Raw genomic sequence first — 25,467 nt, 5'->3', positions numbered from 1 at the left:
ATAAGCATCGATGATCGATTAATTTAAATTAAATATTATAAAATTTCATTATAAATAGAGATCTTTCTGATCTAATTTATTTTATTCATAAAATAATAATTTAAATTCATATCCGAAATATTTAGTTATATCTTCCATAAATTTATAAATCATTTGAATCTATGAAACACAAATAAAATATTTATAAATAATCACATATATAGTGTGAATTGTCATCTTTATATCATATTAAAACAAAAATATAAATAAAAAATAAAGGGTCAACTACTCATTTAGTATCTTATCTATTAATTTTGGTTTGTTTTAGTACTTAGACTTTCAAATTTTAAACTTACGTTAAATTTTGAATAAATATTAAAATGAAATAAAAAATAATTTTTAGATATGATTTTGAAAAAAATTAAAATTTAAGTATTATACTATATCAAAACTAATAGTTTAGATATTAAATGTATAATTTACTTTAAAATATCTATAAATAATCACATATATAATCGGAATTGTCATCTTTATATAATTTTTTTATTAACATTGCGGTAAGTAAGGTATAACATATGTTCATATATAATTCTATACCATCTAACATTGAATATTGTATCTCTATATTATTGATGTTTCAACTCGAAACTTCAAGAAAAAATAATAATTTTATTATTATTGAAATCGATTTATTATATTTATATAATATTAAATAGGTCATTTACCCTTAAAAAAGGCAATCCAAAACATCATTTTTCATTCGGATTCTCGGCGTTTTTTCCGAAAAATCACCCTTACCCTATAATATTCCCAATCAGCCACCTTTCAGACTATATTTCTCGATCTAACACTGTTGAAAACATTTTGATGTTTCGATATAACAAACTAAGTATAAATGAATTTTAAGATTTTACAAATGATTTTCTAAGAATATTCGATATAATTATTCGAATATCAAATTATTACTCCAAGACTTTCAAAGATCAATTTCAATCCTTACTACTGTGTAAAATTGTGTTTTATACTTAAAATATTTTTGAAACAATTTTCACAAAGTATTTCGAACCAAAACCAAGCCAAAAATTCAATTTTCAAAGAGATGTACCGATGCACTAGTCCATGCATCGATACACTCTCAATTAAATTGAATTTCGAATGCATTAAGTGTATCGATGCACTCTCTATGCATCGATGCACTCTCTATGCATCGATGCACTCTTGAACAAATAAGAAACATCGAATGCATTCAATGCACCGATGCACAAGCCATGCATCGATGCACCCCGGCTATTTTAAAATATCGAATGTGCTCTATGCATCGATGCACTCTTAGTGTATCGATGCACTAAGTCTTCCAACGGTCGAAATATTTAAATTTTACACATAGTGTATCGATGCACTAGCCCTATGCATCGATGCATCACACACTCCTACCTGTTTTATTAATTGTTTTCACACAATAACGACTCTATTGACTCCATTAATGATCCCCCAACGTTTAGAAGTGATCCAAGGAGTATTTAAACAAGCTTAGAAGCCATTGATAAAAAAAATAAGAATCAAGAATTAAGAGAGAATCAAAGAGAAAGCATCAAACTTCAAGTTTGAGCACTTCAAGCCTATTTTTCATTCAATATTCATTTTTCTTTCAAGAACACTACTTGTACTCAATTGTATTCATTCTTGAGTGTTCTTTCTTTGTTCTAGAATTGTGCAAACACATTTGTCTTGTGAGGTTTTTCATTAAGTTTGTAAATTTGTAATATTCTCTTTGAGAAAAGAGTATTCTCAAGAATTGGGGTATATTCTTGAGGGAGTTGTAAGGTTATCTCTTTGGCCTAAAAAAAAAGAACAAATTAGTGAATTTGTTGGAAAATCCTTAGTGTGGATAGCTAAGGCAGTGGACGTAAACTTTAGTTGAGAAAGTCGAACAACTCTAAATCGTTGTGCAACTACTTTCAATTTTCTGCAAAAGCTTCCACCGAAATTTTAATTGCCAATTCACCCCTCTTGGCCGAATCCATCAATCGATTAACTCAACAATTGGTATCAGAGCCTCACTCATTTGAAAGTTTAATCGTATCTTGAGTCGATTCAGGAAGAGTTACATCGATATTTAAGTCATCAAATAGCCAGGGCTTCAAACTCCGACTTCGGTCTCGATTCATTGCCCGTCAACAAGCCTCTTTTCTTTAATTAAGCTAATTATGCTTATTGGAAGAATAGGATGATGTATTTCATTCAAGCAAGTGACATGAGAACATGAAATATTATAGAATACGGATACATCAAACCCTCCACTCACCCAAGATTGTGGAGTGAAGAAGAGACAAGAATGTTCAAACTCAACTCCAAAGCTATCCATATTATCTTTTGTGTTCTTGGATCGGATGAATACGGGAGAGTTTCATCTTGCACAACCGCCAAGGAGATATGGGACAAATTACAAGTCACTCATGAAGACACAAACGAGATAAAAGAATCTAAAATTAGTCTTCTAACTCATAACTATGAAATTTTCAGGATGAAACCGGATGAAGATGTAAAAGCTATGACGGATAGATTCTCCACGATTGTCAATAGTTTCAAATCATATGGAGAAATCATTCCAAATGACAAGCTTGTAAGGAAGTTAGTTTACTATCTTCCAAAAGGTTGGCAATCAAAGAAGACGACGATCATCGAGGCTAAGAACTTAAAATCCTTGACCCTCGATGAACTTATTGGCTCTCTCCTTACTCATGAAATGATGCTTAAAGAAGAGGGAGACCTCGAGAAAAGAGACGAGACAAAGAAGGAGACGGAGAAGAAGAAGAACGTCGGAGTTGCTCTCAAATCAACAAAAGATGAGAGTGATTCGGATAAATATGGTGATGACGAGGAAATGGTATTGTTTGCCAAACGGTTCAGAAAAAAGATGAGGCCTAATCGAGGAAGAAAATTCAAACGAAATGAAGGCTTCAAAAATGAACCAAAAGAAAAGGACCCGATCATTTGCTATGAATGCAAAAAACCAGGGCATGTCAAATATGATTGCCCACAATAAAAGAGAAAATGTTAATCAAAGAATAAGCACAAGGCTCACGTGGCTACATGGAGCGATGAAGAAGGTTTCGATGAAGAGAAACAAGAAGTAACAAACTTGTGCTTGATGGCATTCAGGGGAGATTCTAAAGTAACCTCTAACTCATTTGATTTAGATGATTTATCTTATGATGAGTTATTAGATGACTATACTGGGTTGGCTTCGTTTTATGAGAAATTATTTTTAAAATATAAAAAAGATATTTCAAAATTGAAAAATGAAAATAATCTCATATCCAAGACCAACAATGATCTTGAAAGTAAAATCAAAGATTTGTAAATCAAACTAGAAGAGATTGAAAAGAAAATTTTGGATTTGCAAAATTTACTTTCAAAGGTCAATGATGATCATCAAAAGAAAATTGATGATCTTAAAGCTTCTTTTGATAAAGTTGGAACAAAACATTTTGAAAATGGAGAAAATTCAAAATCCAACTTTGTTAGAAAAGGTTTAAAAAACTACAATCATATAGGCCCCCGAAGAACCTCTAATGGAAAAATTGTTAGAAGTATATGGGTTCCTAAAGAACTCATTACTACTAAAGATAAGGATATCCTACACAAATGGATACCTAAAGGTACTAGGATTTTGGAAACTAATGAATATGGACCTAAAAGAATTTGGGTACCAAAAATAAAAAATTAATCTATGTTTGTAGGAAAAGGAGCATTGCTACAAGGCACGGGAAACAAATTCAAATTTATGGTACCTTGATAGTGGATGCTCAAGACACATGACCGGAGACAAAAGCCGGTTCATAGAGCTTAACGCCAAAAATGGAGGACAAGTGACTTTTGGTGATAATTCAAAAGGTCACATTGAAGGTATAGGTACAATAGGTAATACCTCTTCCATACAAATTAAAAAAGTTTTATATGTGAATTGATTAAAGCATAATCTCTTAAGTATTAGTCAATTATGCGATAAGGGATTCAATATCATGTTTGAAACTAATGGTTGTAAAGTTATTGACATTGCATCTAATCAGATTATGTTTGTTGGTCATAGAATAGGAAACATTTACATGGTGCATTTAGATTCCATAGATATGACTAATTTATGCCTAGTTGATAAGGATGAGCATGATAGTTGGTTATGGCATAGGAGACGAGGACATGCTAGTATGAGTGTTTTGCAACTGTTAATTCAAGGAGATTTAGTTCGAGGGTTGCCTAAACTAAAATTTGATAATGATAAAATCTGTGATGCTTGTGCTAAAGGAAAACAAAAGCGAATTTCTTTTAAATTCATTAATGGCGTATTCACTAGTAGAGTATTACAATAGATCCATCTAGATCTTTTTGGGTCATCTAGAACTACTAGCTTGGGTGGAAAACAATATGTATTTGTATTGGTAGATGACTATTCTAGATATACTTGGGTTCTATTCTTAAGTACTAAAGATGAAGCATTAGAAAAATTCAACGTTTTCAAAAGTAATCCAAAACGAAAAAGGTTACTCCATAACTAGTATTAGGAGTGATCATGGAACTGAATTTAAAAATCTTGGATTTATTGAATTTTGTAATTCTAATGGTATTAGCCATAATTTTCAGCACCTAGAACCCCTCAACAAAATGGAGTTGTTGAGAGGAAAAATCGAACTTTAGAAGAAATGGCTAGAACCATGCTTTGTGAAAACAATTTGCAAAAATACTTTTGGGCGGAAGCCACAAATACATCTTGTTATGTTATTAATCGAGTAATGATTAGGCCTATTTTGAAGAAAACTCCATATGAACTTTTTAAAAATAAAAATCCTAACATTAGCTATTTTCATCCTTTTGGATGTAAATGTTTTGTTTTAAATAACGGTAAAGACAATCTTGGCAAATTTGATGCTAAAAGTGATGAATTTTTTTTTTGGGTTATTCCTTAAACTCTAAAGCATATCGAGTATTTAATAAAAGAACTTTAGTTGTAGAAGAGTCTATACATGTTGTTTTCGATGATAATCCCCTTCTGAGGAAGGGTTCTTGTATGAATAATGGTGTAGGCATTATAAACATAAATGACGTTGGACATGACGTTGGAGAATCATCATCAAAGGAAGAAACTAAAGATGAGGAAACTCAAGATCCTCTCGAGAATACAACCATTGGAGAAAGGGAAGTCTCTTACCCAAGGGAATAAAACTATGTCAAGGATGGTGAAATAATAGGTGATCCATCTAAAAGGGTGACAACTCGTTTTTCTCTTAGAAATATTTGTAATTATGTTGTCTTTATCTCATGCATAGAGCCTAAGAATATTAAAGAAGCATTAAATGATGAACATTAGATTATGGCTATGTAAGAATATTTAAATCAATTTGAGAGAAGTAAAGTATGGACATTAGTTGAAAGGCCTAATAATAAGTCTACTGTAGGTACTTGATGGGTATTTAGGAATAAGCTTGATGAAAGTGGTAATATAGTGAGAAACAAGGCTAGACTTGTTGCTCAAGGGTATACTCAAGAAGAGGGCATAGACTATGATGAGACATACGCTCCTGTAGCTAGGATGGAAGCAATTAGAATGTTACTAGCATTTGCATGTTTTCATGAATTTAAATTATATCAAATGGATGTTAAAAGTGCATTTTTAAATGGGTTTATAAAAGAAGAAGTGTATGTGGAACAACCTCTTGGTTTTGAAGATTCAAAATTTCCAGATCATGTTCTTAAATTGACAAAAGCGCTTTATGGTTTAAAACAAGCTCCTAGAGCTTGGTATGAAAGATTGTCAAACTTTTTAATTGAAAAACGTTTTTCAAAAGGGAAGGTTGACACTATATTGTTTTTAAAGCATAAAGGTAAAGATTTATTAGTAGTTCAAATTTATGTTGATGATATAATATTTGGTTCTACTAATGATGTTCTTTGCTAAGAATTTTCTAAGCTAATGCAAAGTGAATTCGAGATGAGCATGATGGGGGAGCTCTCATTTTTCTTGGGACTCAAAATCAAGCAAAGAAAAGATGGCATCTTCATCAATCAAGCTAAGTACGTCAAGGATATGCTCAAGAAGTTTGGACTGGAAAACGGGAAACCTCATGACACTCCAATGAGCTCTTCTACAAAGCTTGACATAGATGAAGGAGGTAAATGTGTGGATGTTAAATTATATAGGTCAATGATTGGCTCTTTGCTTTATTTAACCGCAAGTAGACCATATATTATGTTTAGTGTTTGTTTATGTGCTAGATTTCAATCATGTCCTAAGGAATCACATTTACTAGTTGTTAAGAGAATATTTAGATACCTTAAGGACACTCTTAGTTTAGGACTTTGGTATCCTAGAGACTCTAGCTTCAGCTTGTATGCCTTCTCTGATGCGGATTATGGAGGATGCAAATTAGATAGGAAAAGCACCTCTGATACTTGCCAATCCCTTGGAAATATGCTGATTTCTTGGTTTTCAAAGAAACAAAATTGTGTTGCATTATCTACCACTGAAGCGGAATATATTTCAGCCAGTAGTTGTTGTGCACAAGTTTTATGGATAAAACAACAACTTTTTTATTATGGAATTGAAGTATGTACCATTCCTATCAAGTGTGACAATACTAGTGCTATTTGTCTCACTAAAAATCCCATCTAACACTCTAGAACTAAACATATTGAAATTAGACATCACTTCATTAGAGACCATGTTGCTAAGAAAGATGTGGTTCTAGAATTTGTTGATACTTTGCACCAATTAGCGGATATCTTTACAAAACCTTTAGATAAAGAAAAATTTTGGACACTGAGGAGAGAATTAGGTTTAACTAACCTATCTTCACTTAGTGTTTTAAAATAATTTTAGCACTTTTAAGATTAAATGAAAAATGCTTATAATAATAATTTTGATTGCATTCTTTGCTATTAGTTAGGGGGAGTTTATGTTCTTTGGTGAAAAATTAATTTTATGTTCAAATGTAGTTTAAGGATAAAATTGATTGATTGAACATGATTAATTTTCAATATATGAGCTGCCAACACCACTAGAGCTAATTAATTTAGCATGTTGAGTGTTTAAAACGGATTTTTGACATTTTTGTGCATAATGCATCGATACACTGAATAGTGCATCGATGCATCCCTTTGAAAGTGCATCGATGCATCCATTTGAATGTTCATCGATACATCATGAAGATGCACCGATGCACTCCTTGAATGTGCATCGATGTACAAGGCCATGCATCCATCGGATTTTTGGTTAAAAACCCTATTTCTCTTCATTTTCTCAAAACCCTTCAAACACTCTCAAAGCCTCCGTTCATCCCTCTCTCTCTCTCTCTAATCTCTCCTTTCGCTTCAAATCAACGTATTTTTGACGGATTTCAATCGTTCTTCAACTCCACATCCTGCTTATATCATTAAATCGTGCAAAATAACATCACATTCCTCTCAATCCGAAATTTTTCAAGGTAATATTTCAAAACCTCTGTTTTATTGATTTTTAAACTTAGAACTAGTTTTGATTAATTCTAGGATGAACATTATATCAGAAATTGATTATATTATGATTCTAAACTAGATTTTACAATCAATTTCGTCAAAAACAAACAATTTTTCAAAATTGTCTTTGAATTTCGAAATTAAAAAATATATAAAAAAATTGTTATTTTCGGAAATTATTGATGTTTTTGATTTAATTGTATTGTTTTTATAAAAACTATATGTATTATGATTTCTCAAATATTATTTTCAAATAGTTTTCAAAATCTTGCCCATTAGGATTCGGTTTAGAGAATCTTGAATTATTGCAGACTCTTTTGAGTTTTGGGATTGATTATATTGCATACATATTTTTCAATTTGCAGGTTACCCATCCAATTATGTTTCCTAAACCATGTCAAACCCTAAACGCCCTAAGACTTCTTCTAGTCGTTATAACCGACCTCCTAATCTTATTCCTCCTCAAGCTCCAAATCTAAACGATCCCAATATGACCATTCTAAACTCATGTTTTAATATGCCTGGTCGTCATAGAGAAGAACTCTACCATAGGTACATGAATTCTTTTCAATCATACAAAATCCGGGAAGAACGTATTCCCTCTTTTCAAGCAATGGTAGATATCAACTTTGAATACCTACCAACTCTCAAATCTTGGAAGTTTGATAAACTGTTTCACTTTAAACCAATTTTCTATCATCAGTTAGTCAATATTTTCTACTCTAATGCGGCATATATTCAAAACGAGAGTCAATGTGGGACTATAGGAATCATATCCTATCTCTTAGGATAATATATTCATATTGACTCCGAGACTATAGCTAAGCAACTTGGGCTAGATGACAATGGTTTATATAATGAGAAAGAAACTGTGGCATATCCCTATCTTTCTAATGCTAGTGTTAGTAACTTACGTACACATCACGATCGTTTTCTACATTTAATGATCTCTTGGTGGTTTCGACCATCCGGAGGTAGGTACTCCACTCTTCGTGTCAGGGATTTATGGTAGATGCATTGTATCCAACATAATAGAAAGATAAATTTGCCACATATTATTTTTAGTGAACTAGTAGATACCATAAATGTTGTCCCTTCTAAACATGTCAAAACTTTAGTTTATGGGTGTCTACTTAGTAATCTTTTTATCAAACTTGGCCTTAGAGTCTCTCTCGACAATCCCATCCCTCTTCAAAACCAGACCAATCTAACCTCTTTGAAAAAAGCTGATTGGAAACAAGATGAGAAACTGGTCAATGGGTCTTTCGACCCAATAAGCAAACTCCGGGAGCCAGTTCTTCACGAGTTCCTTCTGCTCCTAGTTCTTCTCGTGCTCCACCTCATCCGGCACCGGCTGCAGACGATGATCCCAAACTTCAGCAGCTCATGAAAGATATTGATGAGGAAGTACCTGACGATGATCCTCCGACACCGGAACCAGCATGGCATGAGGAACAAATGCCTCCATATTTTCGAACATTTATGGAGTCATTTGATCTGAGGTTAGTCTCCATGGAATCTCAACTGACTGAGTTTCAACGGGAGATGCGTGAACTTATAGATGCTCTCACTCTTGAAGTGTGAGCACATTATCCTCCTCTTCCCGACCCTCCGATGGAGTAGATCTTTCCTTGCTATGCTTTCTTGGCTTAAGAACTTGGATTGATAAACATTTTGTTGTTTTTGGATTGTTTTACTTTGGTTGTTGAATGTTTAAATTTGTTTGGATTTATGGTTTGGATGCTTGGATATTTTAGAACTTATTATATATTTGGTTGATGAACTTATATTGGTTTAATTAGATTTTTGCATTATTTAGACATATATGACCAACTTTTCATTGCATATCTATTTATGAATATTGATTATGAAACTAATGGTTAACCTTTCTATTGATTGTGATCTTAGCAACTTAAGCTACATTTATAAATATCAATTGAATATGTTTTAAAACTTTTTTTCTTCAAATGTTTTTATTAGAGTCTTTTTGATTTAACAAAAAGGGGGAGAATATGTCTAATAGTAAGGGGGAGTAATTTCAAATTTGATTTAAATTTGATTTTCTTAAAAATCTTAAAATTACTCAAATGTTTTGTTATATAAAAAATGGAGAGATTGTTGAAAACATTTTGATGTTTCGATATAACAAACTAAGTATAAATGAATTTTAAGATTTTACAAATGATTTTCTAAGAATATTCGATACAATTATTCGAATATCAAATTATTACTCCAAGACTTTCAAAGATCAATTTTAATCCTTACTAATGTGTAAAATTGTGTTTTATACTTCAAATATTTTTGAAACAATTTTCACAAAGAATGTGCTCTATGCATCGATGAACTCTCAGTGTACCGATGCACCCAGGCTTTTTCAAAACATAGAAGCATATTTATGCATCGATGCACTCTCAGTGTACCAATGTACTAAGTCTTCTAATGGTCGAAATATTTGAATTTTACACATAGTGTATCAATGCACTAGCCCTATGCATCGATGCATCACACGCTCCTACCTGTTTTATTAATTGTTTTCACACAATAACGACTCTATTGACTCCATTAATGATCCCTAACGTTCAGAAGTGATCCACAGAGTATTTAAACAAGCTTAGAAGCCATTGATCAAAAAAACAAGAATCAATAATTAATAGATAATCAAAGAGAAAGCATCAAACTTCAAGTTTGAGCACTTCAAGCCTATTTTTCATTCAATATTCATTTTGCTTTCAAGAACACTACTTGCACTCAATTGTATTCATTCTTGAGTGTTCTTTCTTTGTTCTAGAATTGGGCAAACACATTTGTCTTGTGAGGTTTTTCATTAAGTTTGCAAATTTGTAATATTCTCTTTGAGAAAAGAGTGTTCTCAAGAATTGGGGTATATTCTTGAGGGAGTTGTAAGGTTATCTCTTTGGCCTCAAAAGAAATAACAAATTAGTGAATTTGTTAGAAAATTCTTAGTGTGGATAGCTAAGGTAGTGGACGTAGACTTTGGTTGAGAAAGTCGAACCACTCTAAATCGTTGTGCAACTACTTTCAATTTTCTGCAAAAGCTTCCACCGAAATTTTAATTACCAATTCACCCCCTCTTGGTCGAATCCATCAATCGATTAACTTAACAAACACCCTTTGCAGAAAGGCGCCCCCCTGCAGCACGCTTTACACTGATCTGGCGCCACATGGGGAAAGGCGCGCGCCCTGAGGCGCACCTTATGGTAACATGATACACTTGGCTAAAGCGCGGCCCCTAGGGTGCGCCTTACGCCACGTAGGGCTATAGCGCAAGGCAGGGGCCGCGCCTTCCTGAAATTATGACACGCATCAAAAAGGCGCGCCCCCTGCGGCACGCCTTAGGTTTAATTACCCATCTACCACCGCCCGTTCACACCCCATCCCTCCCTATAAATACCCTCATTCACAATCACTTTCATCATACCAAATCCTTTCAACTTCTCTCAAATACTCTCTTATAAGGTATATTATATTATATTTAGTATTTTGTTAGTAATTTATTTAAATTTAAATTTTTTAATATTTTATTTAATTAATTTTTTTACATATATAAAATGGAAGACGATCTACTTTGCTTGGATGGAAATCATATATCTCGACACTTTGTTGATACGGTAACATTTTAACGTTTTAATTTAATTTAAATTATTAGTAATAATTTGTTGATTTATTTAATGCATGATTATTAGTTTAAGAATTAATTTTTGTAATTATTTATATTTTAGGAGAGAGACTGTATATTAGATCCTTTTATTAGGAACCTTAAGTTAGCGATACCTACCCGTGTCTGGCCGTATTTAGCAGAGGCTGAATTTAGTTACATAGGTAGATATGAGGGTCACTGTAAGATATAACCAGACCTTATTGATGCCTTAGTGGAGCGGTGGAGACCGGAGACCCACACATTCCATCTTCCGTGCGAAGAGTGCACGATTACATTTGAGGATATTTCTATGCACCTGGGGCTTTCGGTGGATAGAGATGTGATATCGGGGATCGCGTAGGGTTCCTGGACTACTTTGTGTCGGATAATCTAGGACGTGTCCCGGAAAGTTTTAACGGTGGTAGGATACCGTTAATTTGGTTATATGCCAATTTTTGGGAGTTGAGCGAGGACGCGTCTGATGATAAAGTTAAAATGTATACACAGACATGCATACTACAGCTGATAGGAGGGTTGCTGATGCCGGAAAAATCGCGCAACCAAGTTCACTGTATGTGGTTGCGACATCTTGTCGACTTTCGTATGGCCTGATCACTCAGTTGGGGCTCGACAGTTTTAGCTTTCTTGTACAGGGAGATGTGTCGAGCCACTGACTACAGGTGTAATGCTATCGGCGGATGTCTCCTGCTACTGCAGTCTTGGGCATGGTATCGATTGCCCTTTTTATGTCCCGTTGTGAAGAATCCATTTATATTTCCACTACTCTTGAGATAATTATAAAACTGATTTCATATATTAATCATTTTATACAGTGTATAATAAATTTTTTCCCTTGAATAGGTGGTCTACTGACAGGAAAAATCATCAGGAGCTACATGATGATTTAGAAAAAATGAGGGTGCTAATCGATCAGAAGGCTGACACACAGGTATGAATTTTAATGTTTAAAAATTAATTTTAGATTATAGTTATATAATTAGATTATTATTTTGATAAAAATTATACATATTTGTTTTAGTTTGAATGAGTGTCATATTCTATTGATGATGTGAGGATAGTGATCTCACCTGAGTTGAGAGGCCCATCAAATATGAGAATATTGTCGGATTGTTGTATTAATTTTTTTTCTGTTGAGAGGAGATGTGAGGAGATACCGGGGGAAGATTATTTATAGCCGAGAAAAGGAACAATAATTATACAAGGCACGGTATCTACATCGCGCCTTACATAATTATATCAGTTAAAGCTAAGGCGCGTCTCCTGTGCCGCGCCTAATATAATTGTGTTAGAATTAAAGGTAAGGCGTGACCCCTGCCTCGCGCTATAGCCTTACATGGCGTAAGGCGCGCCCCAGGGGCCACGTTTTAACCAAGTGTATTTATGTCGACATAAGACGCTTCACAGGGGCGCACATTTTCCCACGTTGCTCCAGATCAGTGTAAAACGTATTTTAAAGACACGTCTTTCTACCAAAGGTGTTAAATTAAAAAATATAATTTAAATTATGCATGATCAGAAATATTATAGGGTATGAGTGATTTTTCGGAAAAACCGACCAATTCTCCAGCTTTTGACAAAATTTATCTGACCCTATGGAACAATACACGTTCAATTCTCGGGTGATGGTGCTCTTTGAACAAACGTCACTGGGAGCTTTTCAACTACCAAATAAACCCCATTCTTATCCATAGATAAATGAAGTGTTTTTTCTTCTTCATAATTCCGAGTGCATGAATCGCAGAAAACAAGATAAATAAATAAATAAATAAAGTTCCATACTTTACATACGCGTGTCTATTATATATATAAACAACGAGCAGCATTGGTGGCGGCTGGCCAGCCTTAATTTGACCTCGGCCTTTATTCCTTTGAATTACTCCACCGTGTGATTGCTTGCAGCACCGCCAATTATTATCATGAAACGCTACATCTCTAGAATTACCAACTGGCCTTCGCCTTCCGCCTCTCGTGGCTTCAATTTCACCTGGGTATCTTCTTCTTCTTCTTCAATGTTCTTTCAGTTCTTTCCTTTTGAAAAAACGTGTTTTTGGTTCTTTCTGTGTGTTTTTTTTGTGGGAAAACCCCCCATTTCTATCGTTGTTTGATTTGACAAATGGATGTCTAAATCAGATGTTATTATAGCAAAACTGGTTTTTTTTGTCTTAGTGAATTGTAATCTGAGACTGGGTTTAAATTTGTTCAGGTGGATAAGAGGTATAGGAATTTTGGTTCAAAGACGGCGGAGGATCTGATTAATGGAGAAGAAGTCAATGATAAAGAGAAAGGGAATCAAGTTTCCGATATGTTGATTGATAGCTTCGGAAGGAAGCACACTTACTTGAGAATCTCCTTGACGGAGCGTTGCAACCTCCGGTGTCAGTACTGTATGCCGGCGGAAGGGGTGGAGCTAACGCCGTCTCCGCAATTACTCACCCACCGCGAGATCATTCGTTTGGCCAATCTTTTTGTCGCTTCCGGTGTCGAGAAGATTCGGCTCACCGGCGGTGAGCCGACCGTCCGGAAGGATATTCGGGATATTTGCTTGGATTTGTCGAGCTTGAAAGGGCTTAAGACTTTGGCAATCACCACTAATGGAATTACTCTTGCTAGGAAGCTTCCATTGTTGAAACAATGTGGGGTTACCAATCTGAATATCAGCTTAGACACACTCGTTCCTTCGAAATTCGAGTTTATGACTCGGCGTAAAGGACATCACAAGGTTATTGAATCCGTTAATTCGGCCATCGATCTTGGTTACAACCCTGTGAAAGTATGTTTTTATACTTGGATCATGCACTATCTTGTTTTTATGTTACTGTGTTTTAACTTTTAAGTGTGTCTGGGTCTGTTTCTGCTTGCTTTCAGGTCAATTGTGTCGTCATGCGTGGATTTAACGATGATGAGATGTGCGATTTTGTCGAACTCACTCGTGAGAAACCGATTAACGTTCGATTCATCGAGTTCATGCCTTTCGATGGAAATGTATGGAATGTCAAGAAACTCGTGCCGTATGTAGAGATGTTGGATACTGTGGTAAGGTACAGCTCTTATGGCTGATCTTGCTTTTGCACATTTGTTTATGCTTGTTTCTAAACTTCCACAACTAACTAATTTCTTGTTCTCTGTTATTGGACAGATGATAAAGTTTCCGGCCCTCAAGAGGTTGCATGATCATCCAACTGAGACTGCGAAGAATTTCCGGATTGATGGCCACGCTGGCACTGTATCTTTCGTGACATCGATGACTGAGCATTTTTGTGCCGGTTGTAATAGATTGAGACTTTTAGCTGATGGCAACTTAAAAGTATGCCTCTTTGGTCCTTCAGAGGTGAGCCTATGGCCTTTAAACGTGTTTTAGACCCTCCCGAGTTGATTATTGATATGTTATTCATCGGTATCCGTTCTGCATTTGATATTTCTTTCGATATCTTCCTTGTGTTGATTTCTCTCAGGTTAGCTTAAGAGATCCTCTTCGATCCGGTGCTGGTGACAACGAACTTAGAGAAATAATCAGAGCAGCGGTATGGTTTCTGCTTAAGAACACTTTATTACTTGATGAAATTGTGTTTCAAACTTGTTACCATGCAACGAAAAGCCCTGCTTATTTTACTCGTTTTCATGTTTTTTTTATGGATTTTTTGTTATCGTGCTCATTCTTTCTCTGTTTTCTTCGAAACCGGTGTGGTTAATGAGTTATATGGCTAGTCGATTAATCATGGTAGATCGATTCATGCTCAAAGTTAGGGGAGAAATCGGTCGAGTCTTCTTTCCTTTTCGTGTACCTCATGCATATGCATTTTCTTCTTTGGATCAGGTTAAGAGGAAGAAAGCTGCACATGCTGGGATGTTTGACATTGCAAAGACAGCGAATAGACCGATGATACACATTGGTGGCTAAGGTACTTAACATCCTTATATAATGTTTTAAGAAATCTTGTAGCTCGGTTTCTTGTTTGTCGATCTCGTTTTCCGTTCTTGCCCATTGAGGTTGAACAATTATAGTACTTTTTAAAACTTAGATTTTTTTCCTGTTTAGAACTCTGCTTCGCGTGTATGGCTCGGAGTAGCATAGGACCATTATAAATTTGTTCATCGTTATAAGTTCTCGATCGGTTCATGTTGAACATTATCTTTTTTGAGCAGTTTCTGTCTAGTTTTTACATTGGTCAAACATTTGAAGAGTCTCATTATTCTTATCCCCAAAATTTCATCATATTCAAGCAGCTGCTCAAGCAGTTTCTGTCTAGTTTTTACATAGGATGAACACTCAAAGAATCCCATTATGCTTATCATCCAAAATTTCATCGAACTCCGGCCCCTTATATCGGCAACGATCTGAGATATCAGAACCCCTGTACTTCATTCGACTCTTTTGAAGTGTTGAAACTCTTAAATCAGGGTAGCTTGTGGATTCATTTGCTTCAATATCCCTTACTTTCTTCATCTAAACCACGTCCGTCCTTTCGAATGGTAAATTTGATATCAAGGATAACGTGCATAAAATGTCACATTTAGTAGGGTTTTTATCCAAGGCACATTTTCATCTTAGTTTTCCTCCTATTGTACAATGTCGATGCGAACGTAAATGGCTGCAAAGGTGGTTTGATCGAAGCCCTCTATGTTACCTAGACCCAGAATGAGTGTCCGATATATGTTTGATACCAACTTGCTCGAGTTTTTCTGTTTATTCGGAGAATGATGCCCTATATTGATAACTGAATGTGCCCGGTGTTTACATTGCAGGCATGAATGTAAAGAACATCCTACAGAACCGAAAACGGAGATGAATCTGGTAATTTTCACATACTGTTCTTCTTGCTTGACAGTATACATCTGGTAAAAGCATGAAGTAGTTGAATTCCCGACGAAGTAGTTGAATTCCCGATGAAAAACGGAAAGTTTTGTTGTAACTTACTTGTATTTATAATAAGGTCGACCCGATTTAGCATTCGAGATCGACACAGCTTTTGACCTCAGAAGCTGTATTTTTATCGCAGTCTCGATGCTAGATGGGTATGTGATGCATTACAGCTGAAGCTCAAACTATTTGTTGTTGACTACCTGATTTGGTTTCGATACTCGACTTCGACACGATTATTATAGAGCTTGAGCAGCTTGAAATATAAAACAAAACATATATATGATTGATGGAAGATATTAGCAACATTTTATATTAAAAAGAAGCCCTTACATTAGATCGATCCAAATCTAAAATCCCTACCTCGCCTGGTTTAACCATAAAAAGCGAGCAAACCGGAACACCATCCGATTTGGTTTCGATACTCGATTTCAAACTGATTATTGTAGAGCTTATGGAGGTGAAAAAGATTGATGATATTAACCCTAGAACTTGAGAACTTTCGAATCTATAACGTCCTTTTTTTTAATTTATGTTTTTATCATAATATAATACTACATTATCATTAAAAAAATATTACATTAGTAGTTCTGTTAATTTTTTAACAGCGGTAACCAAAATGAAATCAAAATGCGATGTTAGGTATGATTTTGAAAAGAAAATAATTGGGTGACCAAAACTAAATTACGTGAATAGTTAGATGACTAAATATGTAGTTTACCCTAACTTTTATTTTTAAGATAATGCTAAATATGTCACAATGTTTCAATTTAGAAATATGTAAAATTAAATTAACTTTGGCTGAATTTAGTAAAAATAATGTAATAAATATAAGAGTAAAGTACACAAATGGTTCCTTGATTGTAGGATAATGTTTTACTGAGTCCTTTGATAATTAACAATTTTTAATAGTCAAGGGACCATTTGTGTACTTTACCCTAAGTATAAAAAGGAAGTCTTAAAATAGGCAATAAATTGAGCAAAAATATAGTAAGCAATGTCCTTTCCTAAATCAACTTGGATATCGTAAAAGAGCGTTAACCGCATTACGTCCTTAAACTGTAACTCAAATTCTAAATTGATCCTCAACTTCACATAATTTGAATTAATTGAAATTTTTTTAAAATAGGTTAATTTCACAGGCATCCCTAATCTAAGACCAACAAAATAAATTGATATTTGACTAATCAAAAGATATAATTGATGTGATATTAATAGTTTATGGACTTAATTATAACATTTTGAATTTCCGAGATCAATTTAAAATCTAGACCAACAAAAAAAACCCTTCAATTTACTACATTAGAGGGCTATTGATATGTCCATGCCAATATGAACTGAGTCCACCCCAGCTTTCTCTTCCAAGGTCATGATCAGCTATGTTATAACTCCCATGGTCACCACTGAGTTGCCACGGGAAACCCCATAACACGGATCGATCTTCACTTTGTTTCATCATCGTCGAGACCGTTGCATCCGATGTCGTAATCGCAGTATTGTTGATAATGTCTTCATTGCCATCGTCGCTGTTGTTATACGGTAACATCGTCATCATGTCACCACTAACACCGGCGACGATACCGCCGCAATTGTCGACCTCCCCCGGGATCGCGTATCTATAAAAGCCCTGAAAATCATTTCGGTCCCCGACGTAGGTGAGGCCACTAGGGTTCCCGAGCATGGAAAGCTCATTAGCATCGAATCCTAAAGTAACATTGGCTTGCTTCTCGAGCCTAGCGAAGGCTAAGCCGAGGTCGTTTGTGTCGTAACTCAAAGGTAGGAGGGCGGCGTTGTTGTGTGTTAGTGGTTGATCTTGGGTCCTCTTTGACGACGACGATGATGTCGATCTTCGATTTTTCCGACAGCCTCCGCCGACAGGGACGTTCCTCAGTGTGCCACCTTTGGTCCAATATCTCCGGCATGACTTGCAGAAATACCTCGGCTGAGACAGGCTGTAGTTGTTGTAATAACAGAACTTCGTGTTGGTCGAATCACATCGCGGACACTTGAGAGCCTGGTCCGGCTGCGGCCTTGGTTTCCTCTCTTGTTGTTCGTTTCCGTTTTGGGTAACCGCCATGTCCACCGCCGGAGGGTTCGTCATCGCCTGAAAATTCTGGTATCGATAGCACCATGATAAGTATCAGAATTCGAGTCTCGCCGGTAATTCAAAGACTACTAATCAAATTTAAAACTCAAATCAGAATAACCATAACACAACACACATATATACTATGATCATATATGTACCTGATATTGTCTGCTGGAAGGATCCATCCATGCAACAAAAAAGAACCCAACACACTGCTGCAAGAATTCCAACTTGTCCTCTTTTTTTTTTCTTTTACAAGAACAAAGCTCTAGCAGATGAAGAAGAAGAAGAAAAGAGGAGTGGAGAAAATAAGGGCACTCCCCCATTATATATATATGAGAGAGAATTGGGGGTGGGGATATATATTATAATATGAGTTAACTGCATATTATGTCCTTAAAGTATGCCACTCATTTTAAATTGGTCCCTAAACTTTAAAATGTTTTAATTTCATCCCTAAACTATGACTATCATTATAAACTAGTCCTCAAACGTTTGAACATTTCAATTTCATCTCCAAACTATGACTTTCATTCTAAATTAGTCCTAAAACATTTTGAACATTCCAATTTCATCCCAAACTATACGTATATACTAATCACTTCTAAGTTGTTTATAAAATTGTTAGGCCAAGCTATATTATTATATGTTTTAAAAAAATTAGGTTAAATTACGGTTGAAAATAATTACATATTTAAATGTATTTAGGGATGAAATTAGAATTTTCAAAAGTTTGGGGGACTAATTTAGATAGAGTCATAGTTTAGGGATGAATTTAGAATATTCAAAAGTTTAAAGATTGATTTAAAATGAGAGTTATAGTTTAAGAATGAAAATAGAATACTGAAAAGTTTAATGATCAATTTTAAAAATAAGAATTATGGTTTGGTGATATACAATTAGCTCTTATAGTATATATGTGTATGTATGCATGGGTAAATTATAAATTCATAATTTAACTTTCTTTTTACTCTTATTTTGATTTTAAAGTTTAAAATTTTTAATTTAACTATTAAACTTTCGATTTATTCATATTTGATCACTCAAGTATTAAATTATAAATAAAAAGGTGACATGGCAGTCATGTGTGCTGATGAGAAATTGTTTTCTATTGACATGGAATACATAAATCATCCACATCACTTTCCCTTTTTTATCTCTTTTTTTATTTCATCTTCTTTCTCCAAAGATTAAATTTTTATAATTTTATCCTTGTATCACATCGACACTATAATTACATTATCTAACATCTTCTTTGACTATTTAAGATACATATGAACTTTCATCATCGTCTCCTATCAATCAATCAATTTAATTTTTTTCAAAATCACTTTAAAACTCACGAAACTCAACTTAGATCTAAAAGTCATAAAACCTTAAATCACTATAATCTAAAATACCCATCATTCAATCTATGTGAATTTAAGACATATAGCTCGCTTCCTCCTTTCTCCATCTCCTTGCTGTTGAGATTTGAAAGAAGATAGATCAAAAGTTTAGTGAATAAATTTAAAATATTTAAGCTTATTGACCAAAACAGAATAAAAAGAAAATTGAGTGATGAAATTATAATTTTCCCTATACATATATATGATTATGATTGGCTTGCACGCAGAGAAAGCTTTCATAACTTACTCATCTGCAAAAGGAGGGAAAGACAAGCTTAGCTTAGCTTTAGTTACGGCAGGTTGTTTCTTTGTGGTGTTTGTGTGGCCCGCCCTTTATATGGGGTTGGATGCAACTATGCACTGTGGGGTCCGCCGTAGGAGGAGGAGGAGGATGGAGGGGGGACCCACATGTCCACCACCCATCGCCACCGTACGTCAGCCATAACCAGGCTGATGGGGTCCACCGGGGAATGCATGCAGCACGGACAGGGAGGATCAAATCCATCCATCCACCTCCGAGGTCCACTAACTCTAAAAAAAGAAAAAAAAAACATGAAAACGGTAAGCGTAAACCTCGTGTTCCCAAAACATCACGACAAACAACCCAACACATTGTTCTTCTCCTTTGGGTAACAATACCATTTGTCTTTGTATTATAGATAATAGCAAGGATTTAAATAACATTATGTTGTTGAAACAACGGCAGTATATAACGATAATGGTATCTTCGAATTAGTAATTAAATGATCATGATACTCACAATGATCGCAATAACACTTCTATATCTGTGATTGTAATAAACTTAACACAATCAAAAATGAAATTACAACCTTAATTTAAATCTATGGTTTGGAGTATATAAAGTAGATTACACCTTTTTAAAGATATATATATATATATATATATATAATTTGTATGTTTACATTTTTAATATAAAATTATGTATATGTCTTTTGAATTTCAAAACAGATAAAAAATGTTATTAAAATTTATTAAATTATTATAAAATATCATTAAATCTATAGAAACTATTATATAATAGTCCTTAAATTTATCGAAATATATTATTATTTATAACATAATTAGGATCATTTTGTAATATTTCGATAAACGTAAATATAAAAATATGTGTACCGAAAGAGTTGGACTAACAAATATGAGATGATATTAAGCAAAAAATTTTAAATTATGTTGTAACAATGTATAAATGATTTTTATACATTACTCAGATTACAGATATTTTTCGTCCTCAATAATTGGTTAAAAGATATTTAACGTTGAAACATATTCCATTTCATAGTTTCTTATATGTTACATTGATATAACCTTTTTCATATTTCGACCTATAACGTCATATATATATAAACATATTCAAGATTTGGACTGATTATCCATATTCGGTCAAACTTGTATAAAAATTTAAATTTGAATCAATTTGATCTAAATTATAATATTATAATCAATTAATATAAAAATATATTGATGTTTTTAATAAAAAAATAAATTAATTTAGAGTTTGGAAATTCAGAAAATAGTATCGACCATGACTTGTTTTGACAATGGGATAGGGACATAAAAGTACACTGACTGTGGACAATGATGGTAGATATTTCATCATCTTCAAATGCATGTTTCACATTCACATTGTAATAAATATTAAATTAAACCCACCCTTTATATCAAAATCAATTACGATACAAATAAATACATTCATCGACAAAGGTGACATGTGATAGGATTTTAAAATTTAGGAACTCGCATTTTAGAAAAATATCATAATTCTACTTCTAAAAGCATTCTAAGAATAATACTTTTAAATAAAATGCCGCAATTATAGAGTTGTTTTGTAACATTGTCTTAGTTTCGTATGTTGGGAAGTTATTCATTTTATTTTATTTTATTTTATAAGAAACAATCGTAATATGATAAATTTTGGTATTTTATAATTTCGTTTTAATATAAAATATTGGGTAAATTATGTTCTTGATACCTTAATTGACAGTTTTGACCTGTTTTAGTACCTAAATTTTTAATTTATTCAAAATCATACCTAAAGTTTAGTTTTTGTTTCATTTTAGTACCACTGTTCAAAATTTAACGTTAAGTTTTGACAAATGTTGAAAGTTTAGGTATTAAAACGGACAAAACTTATAATTTAGATATTAAATGAGTAGTTTATCCTAAAATATTTTAAAATCTCATTTTAAAAAATAGCAAAATGCGTGCGCATCTTTTCGGTCAGCCTGGATATGAAAATATGAATTAAACTTTATGAAAATATGAATTAAACTTTATATATTATTAGAACTATAAAAGGTTTAATAATGTTTTCGGCCCATAACTTTATAAGAAAAGTTATTTTAGCTCCTAATTTTTTTTTTGTCTCATTTACTTCTTGAACTTCTTTTTTGTTCAAATGGAACATATTGACGACAAAGATAATGATCTATTATAGGAGTTAACAAGGGGGTTTGGCCCCTACAATAGTAAAATTACATGTAAATTCTTCTAAAAACAATGAAATTATAAATTAATACATGATAAATTTATATTCTAATATTTTAAAATAAATTAATACAACTTTATCTTCATAAAATTATACGTTAAAGTTTGATACGAATATGATTTGATTTAGACTAATAAAGATACAAAATTAATAGAAGCTTCCAAAAATAGGAAACTTAATTTGATTGAAAGTATACGTATATTATATTTTTTTATTTATTGAAAGTAATAAACGGAGTTCAGATAATATTTTTACTATATAAGTTTCTTTTATAATCAAGTAATTATTTTTTATAAATAAATATTAGAGATTAGAGTTGAATATCAAGTTGTTTATAAAGTTTCTTTTTTTATTTTTTTATTTTCGATATTAGTAAAAATTATTCTCTTCAACCGTATTATTCATGAAAAAAAGTCATATAAAATCTTAAATTTTTTTATTATATAATTATTGTGTATGTAATTATCTTCTTGCTATTAATATGCACTAATATAGTGATGACCAAGGCATAAAAAAGGTGTATTATAATGATTAAAAGATGAATTTTATATCCTAAAAGAAATCCATAACAAAAGAAGTGAAGCTTGTGATCCACATGCAATCCACTGAAAATTATAATGATTCAGTCAATCCAACAAATTAAAATTAAATTATAATTTAATCCTTATTGTTGTTATTCATGGACCAAGATTTTTGGACCGGCGAGAAAATCAAATCAATGTTACCAACCAAAGGTGTAACATGTCATGTATTATACGTCAGAAGCCATAAAAAATATTAAACAAACAATGATCGGCGATGATCCCTCTTTTCTCATCATATCCTTTGTGGATCCTATGAAAAAAATCCCATCATATAATATTACAAAAAATAAAGTAAAAACTATGAGAATGTAGAATGTGTGTCTATATATATATATATATATATGGGTTATGATTCATTTACACCGTGTAAAACTCTTTTAACTTTACACCTTTTTAGAATTATTGCATTGAAAAAATCAAAGCACGAGATTAACGCATTATCTTTTTCCAGTGAATATATTCTCATTTTCTACTTTTAATCTCGGCCTTTAATTTCTTTCATCCAATAGTACTAAAAAAGTTTTACACAGTGTAATTTGATATTGCCCCTATAAATATTATAAGGTAAATTACGTGTTTAATACTTAAATTATTAGTTTTGATTCGTTTTAATACATAAACTTTCATTTTTATAAAACCATACCTAAAATTTAGTTTTTGTTTCGTTTTAGTATCCTTTTCAAAATTTAATATTAACTTTTGAAAATTTTGAAAGTTTAAGCACTAAAACATGCCAAAACTGAAAGGTTAGGTACTAAACGTGCAAGTTTTTAACTGTGGGTACTAAAATAAAACAAAAATTAAATGATAGGTATGTTTTAAAAAAAATTAAAGTTTAAGTATTAAAACAGATCAAAATTCATAGTTTAAGTACTAAATACATAATTTACCCTATATTATACAAGGTCTATAATTAATACGTAGAATTTTATATTAAGAGCATAAATTTTAAAAATTTAGAGGATATGGAATTTAAGAGAACATGAGATAATTACAAATTATATAAATTTTAATTTTATTTAATTCATATAACTATATTTTTCAAATTTTTATTTCATAAATTATTCAAACATTATGATTTAATTTTCGTTTTGATTTTTAGCTCATCCCTATGTGTTGTTAACAATGGCAGAATTACGTGAATTCTCATTAGACCCTTCGAAGTTTTTTAAAATTTTAATTGACTCCTCTCAAAATATTTGATTTTTTTTTATTTTTCTGCCTAAAACTTTAAAATTCGATGTTCGTATGAAAATCAATCTAGTTGACTGGTCAAATTTATGACAGTCAAAGAATTCATTAAATTAAATATATATATTTTTCTTTAAAGAAAAGAAAAAGTGAAAGTCGAATAGGAAACCGCGCCATATTGATAGCATCTCCAAAAGAAGGGTAAATTACATGCTTAGTACCTAAAGTATCAGTTTTAGTTCATTTTAATACTTAAACTTTAGTTTTTATTTTATTTTAGTACCCACCGTATAAAAATTATAGCTTTTGTTTCATTTTAGCATATCGGTTAAAAATTTAATTTTAAGTTTTGAAAAGATTAAAAAATTTAGGTACTAAAATAGACTAAAACTGATAGTTTAGGTACTAAACGTGTTAACTTTTTAACGGCGAGTACTAAAATGAAATGAAAACTAAACGTTAGGTATGATTTTTAAAAAATTAAAAGTTTAAGTACCAAAACATACTAAAACTGATAATTTAGATACTAAATACGTAGTTTATCCCGAAAAGAATCCAGTAATATGCATTCCCACTCCAGAGAATCTCCATGACTAACTTCGAATTTTATATGATTTTATTTGAAAATTTTATGATTTAATCTGTTTAACTAAGAAATAAATTTAAAGAAAAATGAGAACAATAATTTATTTCGTGATATGTTACAATTTTATTCAATTAAAGCTATTGTGTTCTTCTCTTGTAATGTTTTTCATGTCAATTTTATGTTATTGTCTTTTTTTGGGTTTTTTACATTAAACATTAAGGTTAGAGTGATTCCTTTAATTCGGGTCATGATATATTTAAAACCCAATTGGATTTACATAAAAATTTAAAAGGTTAAATTTCTAAATCTAATCATTTGTGTTAACACTCATTCGGTCGACGTAATTCCCAATAATTTTTAATTTAAATTTAAATTTTATACAATTACATATATTAAAATTTGAGTTTGGTTTAATTGTATCAATAAAAAGTTGATTTTAATTTAATTAATCGTACACTTTTAAAAACAAATAAATTCACCGTTTGGGTTGGATAAATATAATTGTTTAGAAATATAAATTTAGAGTATAAAAAGGAGTGTCACGTGAGGGACGAGAGAAGAGTGGACGGTGGTGGGACCGTGGGAGTAAGATGACGTAACCGAAACGGTTGGTAACGGACTTTGATTTTGTCTTTGTTTACAAGTAAACGACAGAGAGTATCCCGTAACGGAATTGCGAAACAAACTGCCGTTAACAATAATTGCTAATGTATGCTATTCTAACGCTTCATAAAACTACGAAACGAATCATATCCCTAATGGGTAACGTATGTGGCACGTGAGTTATTTTGTTAGCTTCCAAAACATGACAACTGCATGCACTTAGGATTATATGATTTAAAAATTAAATTTTGGATTTTATATTTTAAAGTTTAAATTTTGAGGTGGAGTATATAAGTTCTTGGGTAAATTATGCATTTAGTATTTAAACTATTAGTTTTGATCTATTTTATTACTTAAACTTGTATTTTTTTTTTCAAAATCATATATAATGTTTAGTTTTTATTTCATTTTAATACATCGCCATTAAAAACTCAATGAATGGACTCGTCGACTGCTACATCTACAGTTGTCGGCCATCGCACCCGTAAGTCGATG

The 25,467-nt window shown here is 32.6% G+C and overlaps 2 protein-coding genes across 2 annotated transcripts; one reads left to right on the top strand and one right to left on the bottom strand.

Moving 5' to 3' along the window:
* Positions 1 to 12,982: 12,982 nt before the first annotated feature.
* Positions 12,983 to 16,271, top strand: LOC120165823 (GTP 3',8-cyclase, mitochondrial-like). The gene is made up of 7 exons (XM_039175261.1): positions 12,983 to 13,155; positions 13,371 to 13,937; positions 14,033 to 14,200; positions 14,304 to 14,495; positions 14,620 to 14,688; positions 14,982 to 15,066; positions 15,911 to 16,271. Exons 1-6 carry the CDS (start codon positions 13,084 to 13,086, stop codon positions 15,063 to 15,065), a joined length of 1,152 nt encoding a protein of 383 aa, XP_039031192.1. The 5' UTR covers positions 12,983 to 13,083; the 3' UTR covers position 15,066; positions 15,911 to 16,271.
* A 1,036-nt stretch (positions 16,272 to 17,307) lies between these two features.
* On the bottom strand, positions 17,308 to 18,400 carry LOC120165781 (dof zinc finger protein DOF3.2-like). Its single transcript, XM_039175227.1, has 2 exons — positions 18,273 to 18,400; positions 17,308 to 18,138 (listed from the first exon to the last, which is right to left on the bottom strand). The coding sequence occupies exons 1-2, from the start codon at positions 18,297 to 18,299 to the stop codon at positions 17,323 to 17,325; spliced, it is 843 nt and encodes a 280-aa protein (XP_039031158.1). The 5' UTR covers positions 18,300 to 18,400; the 3' UTR covers positions 17,308 to 17,322.
* Positions 18,401 to 25,467: the final 7,067 nt, after the last annotated feature.

This window comes from Hibiscus syriacus, unplaced genomic scaffold, assembly GCF_006381635.1.
Source record: "Hibiscus syriacus cultivar Baekdansim isolate YM2019G1 unplaced genomic scaffold, ASM638163v2 tig00111614_pilon, whole genome shotgun sequence".
NCBI lineage: Eukaryota > Viridiplantae > Streptophyta > Magnoliopsida > Malvales > Malvaceae > Hibiscus > Hibiscus syriacus.
Note: the sequence above shows the minus strand (reverse complement) of the source record. Positions and strands in the feature narration are given on the sequence as shown.